The sequence below is a fragment of the Agelaius tricolor genome, unplaced genomic scaffold (genome assembly GCF_023055355.1).
Source record: "Agelaius tricolor isolate 1412-34295 unplaced genomic scaffold, bAgeTri1.0.p SCAF_3, whole genome shotgun sequence".
NCBI classification, from domain to species: domain Eukaryota; kingdom Metazoa; phylum Chordata; class Aves; order Passeriformes; family Icteridae; genus Agelaius; species Agelaius tricolor.
The window spans coordinates 40,762,499-40,781,174 of record NW_027269263.1 but is presented as its reverse complement, the minus strand read 5'-3'; the positions used below and the strand labels follow the sequence as shown (position 1 = coordinate 40,781,174).

At 35.3% G+C, this 18,676-nt stretch overlaps 1 protein-coding gene across 1 annotated transcript in view; it reads right to left on the bottom strand.

The window, feature by feature from the left end:
* The window catches only part of ADAMTS20 (ADAM metallopeptidase with thrombospondin type 1 motif 20), an 88,625-nt gene that overhangs the window by 19,930 nt on the left and 50,019 nt on the right, over positions 1-18,676 (bottom strand). The window contains exons 22-28 of the mRNA XM_071423578.1: positions 17,990-18,154; positions 16,144-16,266; positions 15,182-15,289; positions 13,977-14,141; positions 13,459-13,749; positions 12,963-13,124; positions 11,400-11,576 (exon numbers count right to left, since the gene is read on the bottom strand). Of these exons, the coding sequence (XP_071279679.1) occupies positions 11,400-11,576; positions 12,963-13,124; positions 13,459-13,749; positions 13,977-14,141; positions 15,182-15,289; positions 16,144-16,266; positions 17,990-18,154 (1,191 nt within the window). The remainder of the gene's footprint in view (positions 1-11,399; positions 11,577-12,962; positions 13,125-13,458; positions 13,750-13,976; positions 14,142-15,181; positions 15,290-16,143; positions 16,267-17,989; positions 18,155-18,676) is intronic.

Sequence of the window (18,676 nt, the reverse complement as noted above, 5' to 3'; positions counted from 1 at the left end):
GATCAGCCTGACAAAACTCATGCTTTCTGTGGCACAGATGGACTCTCAGAAATGCATGCCATCATCAATTCCTACCAAATTAGGGCTCTTCCTGCAGCAGACATGCAACTTCACTAAAAGCTCTTTGATTCTTTTGCTATTATTATTTCATTGAAAAGCTGAAGACCTTGTATTATTTGGTGAATTCTGTACCAAATTTCCATAACCTTTTCTTTATAGGAAGTGCTTTGTGTAGTTTAGCTGGTAGCCTAGTGGGCTTCTGGATACTGAAAAGCAGACCAGTAAATAGAAAGCATGTAATAACTTCTTTTTGTATTTGTTTTAGATATACAGAGATTTAAAATATAAATGCATGACTAGAAGATGATAGAGGTAATTTTCTTCATAATAGCTAGTGCAAGGTTTTGGATTTGTGTGGAAAACACATGGATATTTTAGTTATTGCTGAACAGTGTCACACAGCATCAAGGATAGCAAGGAGGCTGGAGGTGCAAAAGTTTTGAGGGGACACAGTCCAGACCAAGTAATGTCATGGTCAGCAATAAAAGCTGTGGGGAAGAGGGAGGAAGCAGAGGTGTGTGGGAGATTACATTTTTCTTCCCAAAGAATGATCACTCATGATGTAGCCCTGCTTTTCTGGGGATGGTTGAACACCTGCCTGTCCATTGGAAGTGATGAAGGAATCCCTTGGTCTGCTTTGCCTGTTGGTGCAGCTTTTGCATAACCTATAAAAATAACTTTTCTTAACCCATGAGTTTTTTCTACTTTTAACCTCCTAATTCTTGCCCCCATCCCACCAAGGGGGAGGGAGGGAGTGGTTGTGTGGTGTTCAATACCTACAGGGGCTAAGACAGAACAGCAGCACTGAAAAAGGATAAAATGTATTATAAATGTTAAAAGATATTTTCTTCTTTTTTCTGCCTTTTTTTCGGTCAGGGACTTTTCTGACTGGAAAGGAAGTTCAGTTTAAAATGGGATTAAACATGGTAGCTGCTTGAGTTGTCTGGCAAACTTCATTTTCATGATCTCTAACAGGCCCAAAAGCCTGTTTGGACTCTTTTAATATTCTAGAAGTAGAGTGGGATCACAGCTGCACAATTAATAAAACAATATTTTGAGCATTGCCTAGTCGAGAATTGCTTTCAACTTTTCATTTGCTGTATTAGAACTAGATCTTCTTTGTCTGCCTCCACTGCTTGCTTCATCTTGCCAGGGGTTTTTGCAATGCTTGAGCACAATATACATTTTTCAGATAAAAGCACTCAAAGAGTTGTTTGTTGCTTAAAGTATGTTGACAACTGTTAAGAAGCAACACAGACTCTGTAATTAAATCCTACTGAATTAGCTGATTCAGAGTCAGTAATTCTTTGCTAAAACAAATACAAACATTTATACCATTAGCTCATGCACCCAAAAAGGACCAAGGATCAAACATTCCATCACTCCTCAGAAAGAGTGGATTAAACTCCAAGAAATGTGTGTATTATTTACTGTTACATCTAAGTTACACCTATGTCAACTACAGAACTTACACTGAAGAATTTTTAAGTTCTCTCTTTGAGTATGGCTTGATTTCAGAAATTCAGTGTTATATCACATTTCTCTGATGTTCAGAAGATATGTTGATTAAGTCCTCCTTCCATCTGCAGTCTGTAAGTGTGCTTTGCCACTTTTCTGACTGTGCTTTTGCAGCTATAGAAATGGAAGAGAAGAAGGCCAGGCTAAGAAGGACCTACAGACATCATCAAATCCACAATGCCGCTCAGTTTGAATCAGCTATACACGGAACATGTGAACATGTATTCGTGAACAGCAGTTTGTCAGTCTTGTCTTCAATGACAGGGATGCTACACCCTCACTTGCATGAAGTTCATCTTTTATTCTTTCCCGGGCTTTAGCCAGAGGGAGGTCAAAAATGTGGATATTCTTCTGTTTAAAAAGTACAGATTTAGATTATCTGTCCTAGACTGAACCCTCAATGTACCTGTTAGAGCTGCCTGATAGTCCTTTCTGAATCCTTGCTAAACCTGGATTATGGTTCCACAATCACCATGCCTCACCTTAATTATTAAGAAAAATTTTTACAGACTCTGAAATTAATTTTCAACCCCAGATCCTTATACATCCAATATAAGTAATATATTGCTGTGAGCTGCAGGGTATTATTACAAGGAAACGTAGGGAAGCTTAAGAGTCCCAGAGCCACTTTATTCTAACATATGAAGAAAGCCTTCCTCTGTGACCTGAGTTATTTATAACTAGATTCTTCAGATTGCAATCATGTCTTTCTAGTTAATGTTGGCCTAAACTTCATCCAGAAAGTATCACTGGATATTGTTTTTGCATCAGAATTGCAGTACTTACAACAACACCTCTTCTGTATTCCAATAGCTTCCAAGTACAAGTACTGCTCTGGGTTAAATATAAACTTATATTTATATGTTATATTTATAAACTCATTTATAGTGTTACTTCAAAAGCATATATTTGAAGACCACCTTTTAGGACACCTCCCCAGTGACTTCACCTCAATTACTTGTAATTAATAAAAAAAAATCACAAGTGTGGTGTAGCATACATGACTTTTGTAATGGCTTTCCTACTGTTGAAGGTCAGTTCTCATTATTTTTTATAAGGGAAATTTAAAAGTTTACTTTTCAGAAGCCATTCTCTTTAGCACAGCAGCTCAGGAAGGACAAGCCCTGTGCCAAGGAACTGCCATTACCTACTGCCCTGAGTGGAATGGACCAGAGGACAATCCTGGTCCAATCCAAGTATCATCATCTAATATTGGAATTTTTTAATTCAGAAACAAAAGAAGGCAGTGATCCCTTTCTCTAGTCAGCCCAAGAGAAACTTCTACTTTTTATCCCCCTTTCAGTCTACCTACATATTCTGGCTGTATAACAAGCTGAGAAGCAAGCACAAAACAATTGTTTACCGTCCACATTGTTTTCTGAGGCTTCCAGCTGTGTACTGGGGATGTTAACACCAGAGTGCACTGCAGCACAACCTCAGAGCTATTTGCAAGTGGCAGCTGAGCACAGAGACTGCCATGGTTCTCTGAGGTCATCTAACTGGCCACTGTCCCCAGCCATACCTTTTCTGTCAGGACTGAGCACTGTATGCTCCATTAAAAAGCTGCTTCTACTGGACTCCTTTTTAGATAATTTTCTTTCAACTTTCATCTTAAGTGTAACAGAAAACTCCTGAATAACCATTTTCCAAGCATGCTGAAGTGTATCTATTTAACAGATGGACATAAATGAGAAATTACATACATCTACATTCAAACACAGAAAAAGCAGGAATGATGGGGGAATAAAGAGGATTAAAGGCAGATTTTAGGATCGATGTGGATTACAGCAAGGAAAAACTGCTATGAGAGGATATATCTGGCATCTACTAGGAATGTGTTATTCCTCTTAAACATAAAGACATCCTGACTAAAACAAAGTCAGAAACCATCAGCACATACACTGAAAGTAAAAGGATTTCATGTCTGAAGAAGCCACATTCTACTGATGATGCTGAGAAACTTTAGATGATATTTTTTTAAGTTGACACCACATGGTCTGAATTCTTTTGTCCAGTGCAGCTGGCTGTATCCTTACTGCCAGAAAATGGCAATCTGCCTGGATCTCAGATGAACAACCATACTGTTTGCAGCTGTTGGAAAAAATCAAAACCAGAACCCTTGAGAATCCACTTAATGATTATTTACAGAATGTCTTTTATTCATTCCAGTTATATTTGTGAGTAAGTCTTAATTTGGCCTACCTTTCTGACATCTCAAATACTATGCATTTCTCCAAGTTCAGAACAAATAAAACAGATGATCAGGTCTTTCCTTGAAAGCCCTATCATGTTTTTCCCCATCAGGATGAACAAGCTGAGAATCACTATTCTGCCCATCACTGCCTAAAGCCTGAAATCCTTCTTGATGCCAACTACAGAGCATTTGAAAACCAGACCATGCTCGTGGGCAGACCAACTCCCCATGAGTTACTATGCTCAGCTCCCCACCTACTGAGATACTCAGACAGGCTCCACTGTGCCTTGTATTCCTACACTGTCTACATGTATTCATACATGAGACTGAGCTTTTCCAGTCAGCAACCTTCTCTTTGTTTTACCTACATGACTCATATAACACTATTAGACTTTCAAACAAGCTTTTAGCTATTACAATAACACAAGAACAATGGATTATGGAGATGTTAATGGGGGTGGAAATTTAAAAATAATAATCCATTTTTCATGAGTTCTCATTCAACAGTGGTGACATGACACATCACATTTGCTATCTCATTTACCTCTTCCTATATATCTTCCATTTCATCTCTCAATTACAGTAAAAATTGAATTATCTAGTTTTTCTTCCTGCCTTACATGCTCTTGATTTGAGTCTTTGTCTGGTTACCACCTGAGAATCAGGAACCAAGAGGTATTTCTGCCTCCTTTCAGCGGCAATTTGGCAGGCGCAGCTACCTCATGTGCAGTCTTAAATTTGTCACTGAAGGTTCTGCTTGTATCTGTGCTAGAAAATTTACCATCAGCCCTCATTCAAGCAATATTGAAACTATCATTCATGACAGTATATATTAAAACAATGAAAAGTATGATCAGCTTATTAATTGCTGGGAGTGAGAGAACTGATAAACTACTGTGTTCAGCCAGCATTCCTGCAGCAGCTTATCTGGTATGTGCACCTTTTATCATCTTTCAGCTGAATGACATATACAACAGATTGAGACAAATCATAATTAAAAATACAGAGACATTAGTAAATTAAAAAACAAAACCAACACTCCTAACAAATAATTCTGCCTTACCTTTCCATCTGAAATCAGTGGCAGACAGGAACAGAGCTAGACTCTCACTAGGTCCTTTTGAAAATCTAATCTACAAGTATAAATTTGTGTCAAATTTACAAAATTGCAGTCCTGCCCTGTGCCTTTGATACCTTCTGCAAGAGCTTCAAATGGGCACTTTCACCATTACAGACATCAAATTGCTGACTTGGCCAGACTTCAGCAAGATTCATCTTTCTGCACCCCACAGCCATGAAGTACTAGTAACATTTTTAAGCAATTACATGAAAGCACTGGAGGCAGTGAGTAAAGTGCAAGCATCAAGGTTGGCAGAAATGGAGACAGGAGACCTTAAGGAAATCCACCATGAGAAAAAGAAATGCAGGGGTTTCTCTCTGTTTTGAATAAACGGATTAATTTCTGGACACATTTTTCAAATAGAGAATAACAGATGTATCTGTGTCCATCCAGCAGCTGTGTTCAAAAACCTCCATGAAAACCAAAGAGCAACCCAAAATTAGTCTATTTATTGCTTCCAAAAAGTGGACACAGTTTAACAGACTCTATCACAGGTAGTTTAGCCTCCAGCCTCCTGTGAAGCTGGGGAAAACCAAACAAATGCACAGGAATGACATAATCTGCACTCTCACTGAAAAGTATCTTTGGCCCCTTGAGAGGGATATTTTCTTCACAGGTCTTCACAATAAAAGTTGGAGCATATTTTTAATATGATGGAGGACGATATTATGGAAGCTACATTTCCACAAAGGGGTTGCACAGTTAAAAAGCCTTTTCTTGTAATATTTTAACTATTTAAAACTTCATTTTATTATCTGAAGGGATAGGGCCTTTTCAATTAACCAGTTACAAAAGTAAGTAGATATAAGACAGTTTTACCACAGTAGGTGAATTAGTTTCAGCTGAGTTTGCAAAAATTTAAAAATAAGCAAAAGAAATGCTGGTTCCCAGCAAGTGCAAGCTCTGATTTATCATTTTTCGTCATGTTAGCAACAGCAAAAGAGTAGCTCAGAAATTAAAGGAATGGCAAATACATAAGCTCTATGTGCCTTTCTGTTCTATAAAAAACATCATATCATATAATTTTTTTCATTTGATTAAAATCTAAGATTTTGTATTTAAACTTTAAAAAACTTGAAATAAAAAGCAATATGTGCTGGCACAATATAGTATTGTCAGAAACTTTTAAAACTTTTCAAAAGCATAGAAAATACAACTTTTTCTATGGCACTTAACTAAATATAACTGAATGAATTAACACCCCCCCCCCCAATTTATATTAAATATTATTTTAGCATGAAAATATGAGTCTAATTTGGATGAGAAATGCAACATTTTACCTACCTTCACATGTTGAAATCCAGTTTCCTTTCAACCTAAACCACTTTTCTGTATATTTTCAATTTACTAACAACATTTCCAACATTACATTTCCTGTACATAAATATGAGCAGGCATGGAAGCTTCTGAAGGACTGATTCAGCAGGAAATCGAAGTGTTTAATTCTGCTGTCACTGAAGGTAAAGGGCCACAAGTGCTAGAACATACACTGATCAACAGAGCAGCCTGTCATAGGGGAGTCACCAGTCTGCCACAATTACTGGTTTTCAAAGAAAGGACTAGGAACTCATGCAGTACAGAACATATTGTTCATTTCCTAACCCATTCCACCTAATAAAAATATTTATGTATTGACCCTCACAAATGTTTGAAAATGCTAATACTTTAATATATACTTAATAACTTTTTAATCTGAGTTCCAAAACCACTTTGAGCCAACTTTATGAGCTCTGGCTGGGGTTTTTGAAGCTGCCACACACACAGGCAGCTCAGAATGATTTTCACAAGGATTTGACCAACTAGAACCCTTCAGCTTTTCTGAAAGTTCTAATCAATACACCAGTAGCTTCACATTCCTTTCATTCTCATTAAATGGCTTATGTATTTAGGCATGGTATTATGCATTACCTGTTTCTTTTCCCCTTTCATTATATTCTGGTTTTTGGGGTTTTGTGTGGGTTTTTGTTTTTTTTTTTTTGGTGTGTGTGTGATTACATTATTATTATTATTATTTACTGTTTTTATTTTGACTACGTCCCACTCTTACTTGTCCTCTTTCTAAGTGGAAGGTCTGAAAGTTCTGCAAACCTCTTCCTGACAAAAGTATTTTAGGAATGTAAAAACCATGTTATGTCTTTGATATTAAGAGTTGAGCATTATATTGTGATCCTCATTCTTCTGTGTGTTTTGTCACTCACTAAGTGGGAGAGGACTGGGCCACAAAATTACAGCTCCGGCAAAAGATTGAGGAGCTAGGATCTTTCAGCTTTACCATCAAAGACTATCTATCTATTTCAGTCCAGTTGGTAAATGGCATCAACACTGCTTGTATCAGTAACAATTTTTTTTTTGTGTTCAAATATAAGAGCTTTCCCCATGAAAACATCACTGAAGTACAGTATGAAGTTAATATCAATACACAGGTTAAAGAAAACCCTCACTTTCAGCAAAAGTGGTTAGTATCTGTCCCACCCTTTATTTTTTTAAGGGTTTTAAACATTAACATTCCTTAATAAAGAGCACAATAAATATAAACACAAAGCCACACAACATGCATGAAAAAGAAGGGTTAAAATGCAACTGTATTTCACAGACACAAGTCACAGTCATTAAATTAAATTATTACACATACATTATAACTTATTTATTATTTCAAGCTATACAGGCAACATAGCACCAAACTTGAGATTTTTGAACATTACACAAATATTTTGTTTTTGAATGTTGAAAACAAGTTTTGAAAACATTTTTATCAGAATGACCTGAAATAAAATTCACTACCCCAAGACTGTTTTATGACATTATTTGGGCAGTGACATCTGCTATCAGTTATCTCTGATAAGGCCCCCCTCCCACTTTCAAAATTTTAAAAAATGAATAGCAGATGCTAACATCAAGATTTCAGGCAGTGGGATATTAATTTAATGTGCTGTATTGGCAATGAGGTATTTTAAAGTTCAACATTAGGCAGCAGCAGAAGTAGAGGTAAAACCTGAAGGTGGTTTTGAAAACCAAGGTCACTGATTCTGAATTCCCTTTTAATATAAAAGATTATTTTTAAAGATATAAATACTTTTTACACATTAGAAAAGGTGAATGAAGGCACTTATCATACATAGCAAGAATTTTTGCATTAAAATGAAAACAAATAAATATTTTACGTATGAAAGTTTGGCCTGCTTCTGCTCCTGGAGAAGTCAATGGGATGCCTGCCAGTAACAACACTGGAAGGGAACTGGGACTATTTCTAAAAAATAGATTCATATACTTAAAAATTAATAGTAGATTTCTTCCACTACTGCAAAGACAGAATTACATCTAAATTATTCTGGAGCAAGTAAGTAGAAAACTGAAGCACTAGAAAGACAGCCACTTTAAAGAATATTACATCATATGTCTGAAGGGGAGTAAGAAATGGCAGTAACACCTTTCTGAGACTTCAGGGTAACTTTGAAAATAATCCATTACTTTCATGCCTATTTTCTCTGAAATCACAAGTAATACTTATGAATTACATACAAATCCTAAGACTGAAGAAAAGAAAAAGAATGAAAGCCTTTATTTTATAAACATTTCAGACAAGCAAAATATAATTATTTTTTTAAGGAGCTATCTATTCTTTCTAAAAAAAAAAAAAGGACGAGAACCAAACATATTTCAAGTTGAGACATATCTGGTTAAAATTTTCATTATAAAATTAGGTAACTACCAACACTCATACAAGAGCTGATTGCCCAAATGAAATACAAAGCTTCCAAGGTAACATCAACTGACAGCACCAACTGCCTAAGTAGAAACCTTTGCTGTTTGGTACCTGGATCTTCAAGAGTTTTTGCAGGCACTGAAAAAGTAAACAGGGCCAAAAATAAGATCAAAATCTAATCAGAATTCTTGTTGTCTAAAAATGTGAGCGAACTTTCCTCACTATGCAAAGCCTGAAGGTATTGTCTTCCTATATATGAACAGCTTTTTTGATTCCTCAAGTGTAATTTTGGGCAAAGCTTCCTAAAATCTTTAGAAAATGTAGAAAAATTAAAGGAATAAACCTTTCCTCACACCCATTTGGACAACTGCAGGAACCAGGAACAGAGGAGCACACAGCCTTTAAGCTTTGTGAGGGTCAGCTCCAGTAGCCACTGACAGACACTATAAAGTGTAACAGCCAACAGCTGCTAAACTGCAGAAAGCATCAACCAAAATTCTGGCTTCCAATCATAAACTGAACCTTCCTTGCAAGGGCCCTTTTGTGCATTTAAAAGATGTGTTTTATGTTAATTATGTTATGTAAAATTAATCAATAACTATAATAATAAAACAAACTTACTTAGAAAGGATACTGCTGAAAGTCCTCTGTTCTTAAATATATAGCAATAGCTAGTGGACAAGTTAGAATCACAGAATTATGGAGGTTGGAAAAGACTTCCAAGATCATCTAGTCTTGCATGACAGCTTCTGCTTAGGTTTTAACACTGGAATCCCACTTGTAGACACAAAAGCTTGATGCATTGCTCACCTGGCACAGAAATATTACTCAATACTTCTGTGAAAAATATAAATAGTTATTTGTCAGGTTCCTGCAATCTTACAGAGACAGGGGAAGTGCAGATGTGACAGGTTTGAGGACTTCAGCAGCCAGAGAGCATGTAGTCATTAACAGTTCCCTATATTAGGGCATATTTTATGCCAGAAATGTGTAAGATAAGCAGGGCCATGATCTATTGCCAAACTAAAAAATCACTAGTCAACCACGGCTAAAAAAAGCTGTTTGTACTAGGCTACAACAGGGTTCCTGTGACTAAAGTTTTACTGCTCCTTCCTAATAGTCATCCTTAATGAATAAATTCTGCTCTGCTTAAAAAGCAACAAAACCCAACCAGATCTCTGTGTTGGCAGCATTCAAACTAGCTAAATTATTTAAATGACAGCATATTTAATATGTGAGCCTGCTTTTATTTCCTGAATCTGCTATGTTTGTTTCTGTGGCATGAGATGAAATTAAATCTTTTATGGCTTAACCATAGAGCTTGCAATTATATATAAAAGAGGCCTCTCTGTCTGATAAATAGAATCCATTCTAAACTTAGTTTTTGAAGGATTAAAATGGCTTTTTATGTCACTTGAGAAATAAACCAACATGAAAATCTTTATAAAACTAAACCATACATAACATTTAGAATTCAAGATCTTACAGGTAATCTATTAATGTAGGGCAAACTGAATTACTCAGGGAACAAACAGGTTGTGAATAATTCTTGGTCTAAAAGGAAAACAAACATTGAGTTCAAAAGCAATTGTATGCTGAACTCTGCTTGTTCTGTCAGCACCTGATGAATATTAATTAGCAAGTCACCGCTAATTATTTGGAAAATGGCTAAAAAGGATACTCTGGTGTTTGCTAAACACAAACCCTAAACTCTGCTTTGTGTAGTGGAAGAAAGAGATAACTGTGGTAAACCATTAAATCAAACTTACATTTTACAGTCTCTTTGCAATAAATTAGAATAGCTTATATAAATATTAGCAATTATTGTAGTTGAAATCGGACATTTTTTTTAAATGCTGCCATATTAATTCAAAGAGACAAATTACATTATTTTATTAATAAAAAAACCCAAGTTAGTGCTGTCCCAGACCATCTCTCAGGGATGTCAATGACAGGTTTTTTGCTAATTTTGATAGAACCAGAACTGGATCCAACCTCCATTGATTGCCTTTATTCCCCTTAGAACTTAGCACAATAATCAATATTGTTATCAAATTCACAGCTTGGGAATTATAATGCGATCTATACTGCAGAGCTTGCTATGATTACTTCAGTATGTTAATAATCTGCTAGTGGCAATTTTAAAGATTAATGGTGATTACAGTAGGCATTTTTACACATTAATAGACAGTGACATGTAGACAATAACATATTATAGTTACAAACATAATTATACATAGATAACTTCAATTAGTCCCTGTTTTAAAACCACTAATATAAACTTTTATACACAAATGTACAAGTATTATGGAGCAAAATGTTTGATGACAGAGTATAACATACATGGATGTGAGTTATTTTATACTTAAATATACTATAAGAATAAAGTTGTGCACTAAAAAGTTTAGGGTGTTTTTGCAAATATAAATACATAAATAATACTACAGCACAATTTACAGCATAAACTTGTAAATTTAAACACATATCAAATTGTAACCCTTCCAAATGGAGCACCATTAGGTACCTGTTATCAGTTATGATGATTTCTGGTAATTTTCAAAATACTCCCTATCATGTTTTACAGACCATGATATTGTTCCCACTGAAGGAAATGGCTGCTTCTCATTCAATTCTGTGGCTGCAGGAACAATTTCTTTATAAAACTACATTGACTATATTCCACATGCATTATTATTTCACTGTTATCAAATTTAAAAAATTACATAAAATCTTTGAAAAGACATGGTGAAATAGAGTGACAGAAAGAACAAGAAAGCAAAAAATATTATTGAATGCTATCGTACCGATTTCCACGGTCCCCGATGCCAAGAAACATCACCAGGGCAAGAATGCACATTACATTGCGCCATGTTAGGTGGCTTGTCTAGAATTTCACAGCTTTGATCACCTAACATTTGGCCAGTGGGAAGCTGACAAATCACCAGTCTTGTCTTTATTCCATCTCCACAAGTCTGAGTACACTGAAACACAGAATTTTATACGCAATAATTTTATTAACAGAGTCATCACATACCATCAAACCAAAATATATAGCAATCATCAGTACATCATATTATTTACCATGTCTATTTTGATATTCCCTGAACACTCTATTCAAGAATAAGGACTTAAAGTCTAATCTCATGTAATTCCCTCACCAAAACCTTTACCAAATGACACTTTTATGGTTTATCAAGTGATTTTCTGCAGAAAGTCTCAGTAACAGATACTCCATTAAAGAGAAGTAATTGTGAGAATAGATGTGCATGTATCTCTTTCTTTAATACAAGGAAAATATGGAAATCTTTCTTAAAAGTAGTTTTCCCTGCCAAACAGTGCCAGAAAACTCAGATACTGGGCATATTTTTACACAGTCCAGTTTATACAGACTAAGTGTAAAATACTTATAGGATGTGTTTTCTGGGTTTCAGTTAGCCTGCAATTCTTCAATACCAGTTCTCATTCCTAATGAACTCTGAAAGTCAATCTATAATAGTTCAAACCTTTTTATGGTATTCTCAATGATTCAAAATTAGGAAAAGAACTGTATAATCTGCATGAACTGTATCCCAAGCCTATGGCTGTGGACAGAAAAAATATGACATTTAGACTGACCTTGAGAACTGAATGGCTAAATCTGGCTAAAACAAGGAGAAAAAAAGTAAAACAAAAAAGTCACTCAACCAATTTTAATTCTTTTTTCTATTCCAGTAACTGATTTGCAAAAGTAAGAAAAGTGGGGAAGAATCACAATAGATTAGATTAGAATAAATGAAAAAATAATCAGCTTTAACTCTTTCTGCAGCATTTGAGCAGGAGTCAAGATATGACATCACACAGCATGGAGATCAACATGTCCAATAACATCAAATGTGTCATCAAAATATTCTAACCCAGGCACAACTTTTAGATGCATGATCCTATCTCCATATTTCTAATTTGTAACTACATGGAATAAAGTTTCTCTACAGCTTCTTATGCTCATTTTTTTTTCTTAGACTAGCTATTGCACTGTGGTTTTTCAGCATACAATCCAGCTTTTTGTAACAGAACATAATTTTCTGCGTCTCAAGATACATGTTGTACAACAACTATATGATTTGTCAATGTTGTATATCCTTAGCCTCACACAATACTTACTTCTTCTGGATGTATATTTACGTAACTCATATTTCCACTACAGTTCTGGATTTGATCAAAGAATAAAGTTTAGATAAACAGGTTGAAACTCATTCTTTTTAAATTTTAAACTCTATTAAATAAGTAAAAACAAGGTGTTCAGTTCCACTCACAATCACATAATTATGTTTCTACTTCTAAGCTTATGTAGTAAACAATGTTCCCCTTTGTAAGTGAAATGCTCTTACTTCTCCCCAGTTCCCAAAGTTCCACTGTGGGCAGGGTCCAGAATCACAGTGTCTTGACTCTGAAGGTTTTGTTGCCTCATCACAGTTACTGGCACTTCTTCCTTCCTCATCTTGACATACTACAACCCGGCGGTGAAATCCACCTGCACAAGTACTAGAGCACTACCAAAACAGGTAAAAATACATTTTGCCATTGTATGATCAAAGAAGGGTAAAATATGTTGGTTAAAACAGCAGCTTTGTTTTAAACCTTAACTCTCAAAACTGAACTTTTCAAATAAAAATGACAACTATGTAGAAGTATTTTAAATTTGAAATCACAGAAAAATTGCACTTAGAATTTAATATATTCTGAATAATAATAAGAACAAGAATAACAATACTTTTTTAAATGAATGTGCTTTTGTTTTGACCAAATCTGTACTGCAATAACATTTCTAGAAATGTTAACACACATGTGACAGAACAAATCAATATATTTAAAAAAATTTCTTACTGCTCCCCAGGGTCCAGTTCTCCATTGATATCCTCCCATGGAAGGATGGTTCCACTGGTTTAAATTGTCTTGTGGAGGGTGTATTGGGAGGTAACCTGTTTCTGGAAAATGGCTTGGATGGTCATGTAGTTTTGGAACATGATGATAAACCGGTGGGCATGGTGGCATGTTACATTCTTGTTCCTTAGGAGGTCGGCCTTCAGGATCACAGTAGTTCTCACTGATTTGCTGATGATAATTGACACAGATGACTTGTCTTGTTACTATTCCACTGTCACACGTAACCGTGCACTGACCAAAAGATTAACACAGTGTTTGTTGCAGAACATTGATGATTAATAAATATAAATACATTTATATTTACTTTTGACAAGAACAAACATATACTTTGTTTTTTCAAGGGATGCAATTTCAATCATGCTTGCAAAAAAAGGAAAAATGAACTCTCAATTTCTAAACAGAGACTTGGCCAATAATCTAAATACACACATTAAAAAATTGTGACAATTAATACTTACAGGGGACCAATTTCCAACTTTCCACTCTCCACATGGGCTAAAGCAGCTTGAAATTTCAGCTGGTCGTGGTAAGTGAGCACACAAAGACTCATCTGCTATCTCTCCATGAGAGTCTCTGCAACTCACATAGCGAGCACGATCGCCCTTCCCACAGGATGCAGAGCACTGTCAGTGAACAATTCAAGCTCATCACATTTTAGGAGACTAAAACAAGACCATGCAAGCATCTAAAATATTAATATAGTTTCTGTAGGCCTGGAACTGAATTGCATGGCCTTAATTCTCATGAAGCATTTCAGTGTATATAAACTGACAGCATTTAAACTATAACATAGAATAATTATGCAGTTGCAAGAAGCAACAGAAACATCAGTAACTTTCAGAACACTTTAGTTGTTACACAGGGATGCAATATTTACAGGAAGTGTTAAAATAAAAACAGATATTAACAATCCATTTGCCATTATGGTTTGTATTAGCAGATTCCATTGAGCCCCTTCTGATGCCTTTATAGCTGAGAAGTTCAAGGTGGACTTAATGAAGAACTGCTGAGTAGCCTCAGTTTATGCACCCTATACTGCTATTTAGTTAAAATAGCGGAGCAAAAATATAACTGCATTATATGCTTTGTTAAATATCTCAAGGGATTAACAGACACATCCACACTTCATAGAAAATTTTAAATTTTCTCATTGTTATCAAGTAAAACTAATTTTCAACATTATCAAAATAAAAACCTTGCATTGAAGAAAGTTTATGTAGGAACTGTTTTACTAACGCTTATTTTACAAAAAAATGTCAAATTAGATCTTTAAAGACTCCAGCTGTTTAGTATTACTATCACATAAAAGATTTAAATAATATTTTAACATCAAAGATGTTCCAAATACTTAGAAATGGATCAATTACATTTAAAAAAAACACTTCCTTGTGCACTGTCAATGATACAAAAACTATTTCACTCAGAACCCCAGCTCCTAGAATTCCGCTTTTTTTCCTATTATTTTTCCTGGTGGAATTTGAAGCACACAGTTTGCTGGAAGTGTCTATCTGCTCCTTTAGAAACAGCTTCTTTTCTTAAGAACTCCTTTTTAATCTATCCCAAGCTGATTTCAGTCTGAAAAATATCTTAATGAAAGCTTCAAGGAAAAATGGGTGAATGAGTGGAGGGCTGCCCTGCAAGGTGTGACTGCTATATTACATACTGGGGTCCATGATCCATATCTCCATTGGGTCACCTTCCCCACATGAACTAGAGGAAGTGAAGTAGTCCATAATTTTGTATTTTCTGGACAAGAGGGCAATTCACATTCCTGTGGGGGTGAGGAAAAAAAACACTTTTGAAATATACACTTTGGAAGAGCCAAATGTAAAGTAAATGGTTAGCTTTTAATTAACATGTAAATACCATCTTTTACATTTTCCCTGGAATTATTCAAAGACCTTTCATTGAATTGCTTTGTTTCATTTTAAATGGAGTGTCAAAGAAAATTTATTTGCTCTTAAAACTGCATTGGCAATAACTAATAATATTGGCATTTTGAGAAAAAACAGTTTTGGCAAACTTGTTGGAGAGAAGGAGCATAGACATTACAGTTTCCTGCTTCAGAGCCACAGACAGCACAGAAGGACCAAGCAAAGAAAGTGGCTGTGCTATCCTGTCCTTTATACCTTCAGCTACTGAGAATATAAATTTGCCCAGTTTCAGTCAGTATCTAACAGGTACCACAATTAAAAATGCCAAGGATAATCAAATCCAGTGTTTGCACATCTAAGCAGAAATAAACTACACCAATTAAGTGGCTTTTATGTTTAGAAGCTTATTAAAGAAGCCAGTTGGGTACTATTGATTAAGCAGGATGGCAAGCAGTGTCCTTACAATATTCTACACATTGGAGCTACTGCCAAATAATCACAGGCCTTTGGATTCCTTGAAGCCATATACTCTATCAACATCACATACCAGCTTTCAAACATCTCTCAAAATTACTCTTCTTTTACTTAATTCCCTAGGCAAAATTTGACTTTTGTGAAGAAAAGCATAGAGTTTCAGTATTTTGTTCTCATTTTAGAAGTGATGTCCTCCAAGTTCCCACACAGAGTCAGTAGAAAAGAATTGTATTCAGACACTTTTGACAGAGAAGCAGAGAGGTGTTTCTTAACTTACTTGGCTGTCCCTAGGACGAGTGGCAGCATTGCACTCCCTGTCGTCGCTCAGGATGACGCGGTACGTCCCAGCAACACATTTGACTGCGCGCACCTGGTACCCGCGTCCGCACGTTACAGCACACTGTTGAAGGCAGCAGTTTCATACACTTGAAATAGAACTATTTATAACCAAATTTCATTTTTAGTTACATTTTCTACTTTGGAACTCTTTCTAGAATGAATAGAAAGGACCACTGAGATGGTGTTAACTTCCTTTGTGGCAGACCATCAGATACTTAACCGGTGTTCATAGCACACCAATGAACAGTGCTTGTGCAGGACAAAGGCTTTCTCTCTTTCCCCTTTTCTAGCCCCTGCAGTGAGTAGGCTGGAGGTTGGGCAGGAGGCTGGGAAGGAACACTGCCAGAACAGCTGACCTGACCTGATCAAAGGGACAATCCATGCTCCATTATGTCATGCTCAGCAATAAAAACTGGTGAAGAGAAAGTAGAGGAGGGGAAAGAGAGGAATAAGGAGTAGCTTCAAATGAATCACTAACTGCAGCTGTTACATGTTTTTCCCTTCACTACAGAGTTTGACCAGAGTACACTCAAAGCTGCCACCTAAAACATTAGATGGCTGAAAATATTATGACACAAATCCTATCCCTATAAATGTTGTGGTTCAAGCCCAAGCACTTGTTGTGAAGGGCTATTACCAGGTGGTACAGTTGAAAAACTGCAGTGAAAAGTTCTGCTCCAGTGACATAGATTGGTAAATTACTTATACAAGCTATTTCAGAAAACTATTTTTATTCATAAGGATTCTATCATGGGACTGAATTAATCTTTTATTTAACTTTTGCATTTAGCTTGTAGGAATGGAAATTCATGGTCCAGTGATCACAAGATTACTCTACATTATGTTAGATAACAGTATGCTTATCTCTAAGGTAAAAAAGTAAAAGAAATGTCTAAATTAAAAAAATACATAATTTCCAAAGGTATATTTATTCTGTATTTTAATAACAGGTTGTATATAATAAGATAAAGATCAGCTGCTATTTGGTTATGATTTCCCACTAATATCCAAGAAACACTGTTTCTTGGATAAGTATTCTTCTGTTTGTTTGAGTAACCTGATCTTATAAACGCCACATGAAGTTGAGTACCTCATATTTTTAATTAATTCTCATCTATTTACTGACAAAAGTTTTCTTCACAAATCAATTCACTTTTTCCTAGTGTTTTAAATCCACTTTGGTTTACATGCGATTACTGTCACACAGGAATATATTTTTCAACAGTGCTTTCACATAAAGAGATAGCAGATCTTATATCACTGAAGATAAAAACAAAATGTAACAATAAAATACTAAGTCCTTTTTCCTGCTATTATTAGCATATACATTTCTATGATTGATTGAAGTATATTGTAGATTGAAGATTGATCTTGATCTGTACCAATTGAAGTATATTGTAGATCGAAGACTGATCTATATTAATTAAAGCTACCATTTGAATATGTCCACTTACCTATAAATACTTGGTCTTTTAGCTGTCTCGTTCATCTGAACAGTTTGCTACCCTCATTTTCATTATTCTGGTAATGTAATACACTGATGTGTAAAACATCTTTGATATTAAGGTTCAGGACCAATTACTATTTTAGGCATTTAACTTCTTTATGCTTTATGTTCCTAAATTACAAGTTAGATAGCCAATAGGATCCTGCAAACAAATATGTGAATCAATTCAACTAAAACAAATGTGTAAGATTCAAGTAAAATGTTTAAAAGGTATTGTTTCATGATTGCTCATGGCCTGAGCTATAAAACAAGAAGCCAGAAATCCTTATGTACTCACTGATCCCCAAGGCCCTACTTGCCAAGATGCACATTGATGAAGTTCACATGGTGTTATTGACTCTGGTCTGTCATTTGGGTTACAGAAATCATCTCTCAGTTGTTCGTCATTAAGTTGGCACCAGACTTGACGATGCTTCATTCCTTTGCCACATGTCACAGGGCACTGTAAAATTATTATAAATACCAGTTTGCAGAGACATGAATCTGCATTAGGGCTTCAATTTCTTTTAGCAACTTGTTCATAAATAAATCACATAAATAACAAAAATATTCCATGAATGTAAGTAGTCCAAAAAACCCTACTTTTTAAAGAACTTTTCATTTCCTGTTCAATTCAAAAGCTAATACAAAGAAATTACTATTAAGATTCTAAAGCTGCAAATTATGAAAACTATGTGCAGATCATTTATTTCCAATACAATAATAGTGCATATATCACAGCTTTCACTGGAAAAATGCTTAAACTGTCCACAATTCTTTTATATCCATCTAACCTATAATAAAATTATTACAATTCTATTAAACAGTTGCCATTGCTTCATAAAAAAGGAAGGTATGCAAATTACTGCAAATATATTTACTTTACATATCTTCACAACCTCATTTAAATGTAACAAAATTAAGGAGAAAATAAATTCTAGGAGTGTTTTAGAGAAGTTCTCATGCCAGTCATAGATGTGTGATG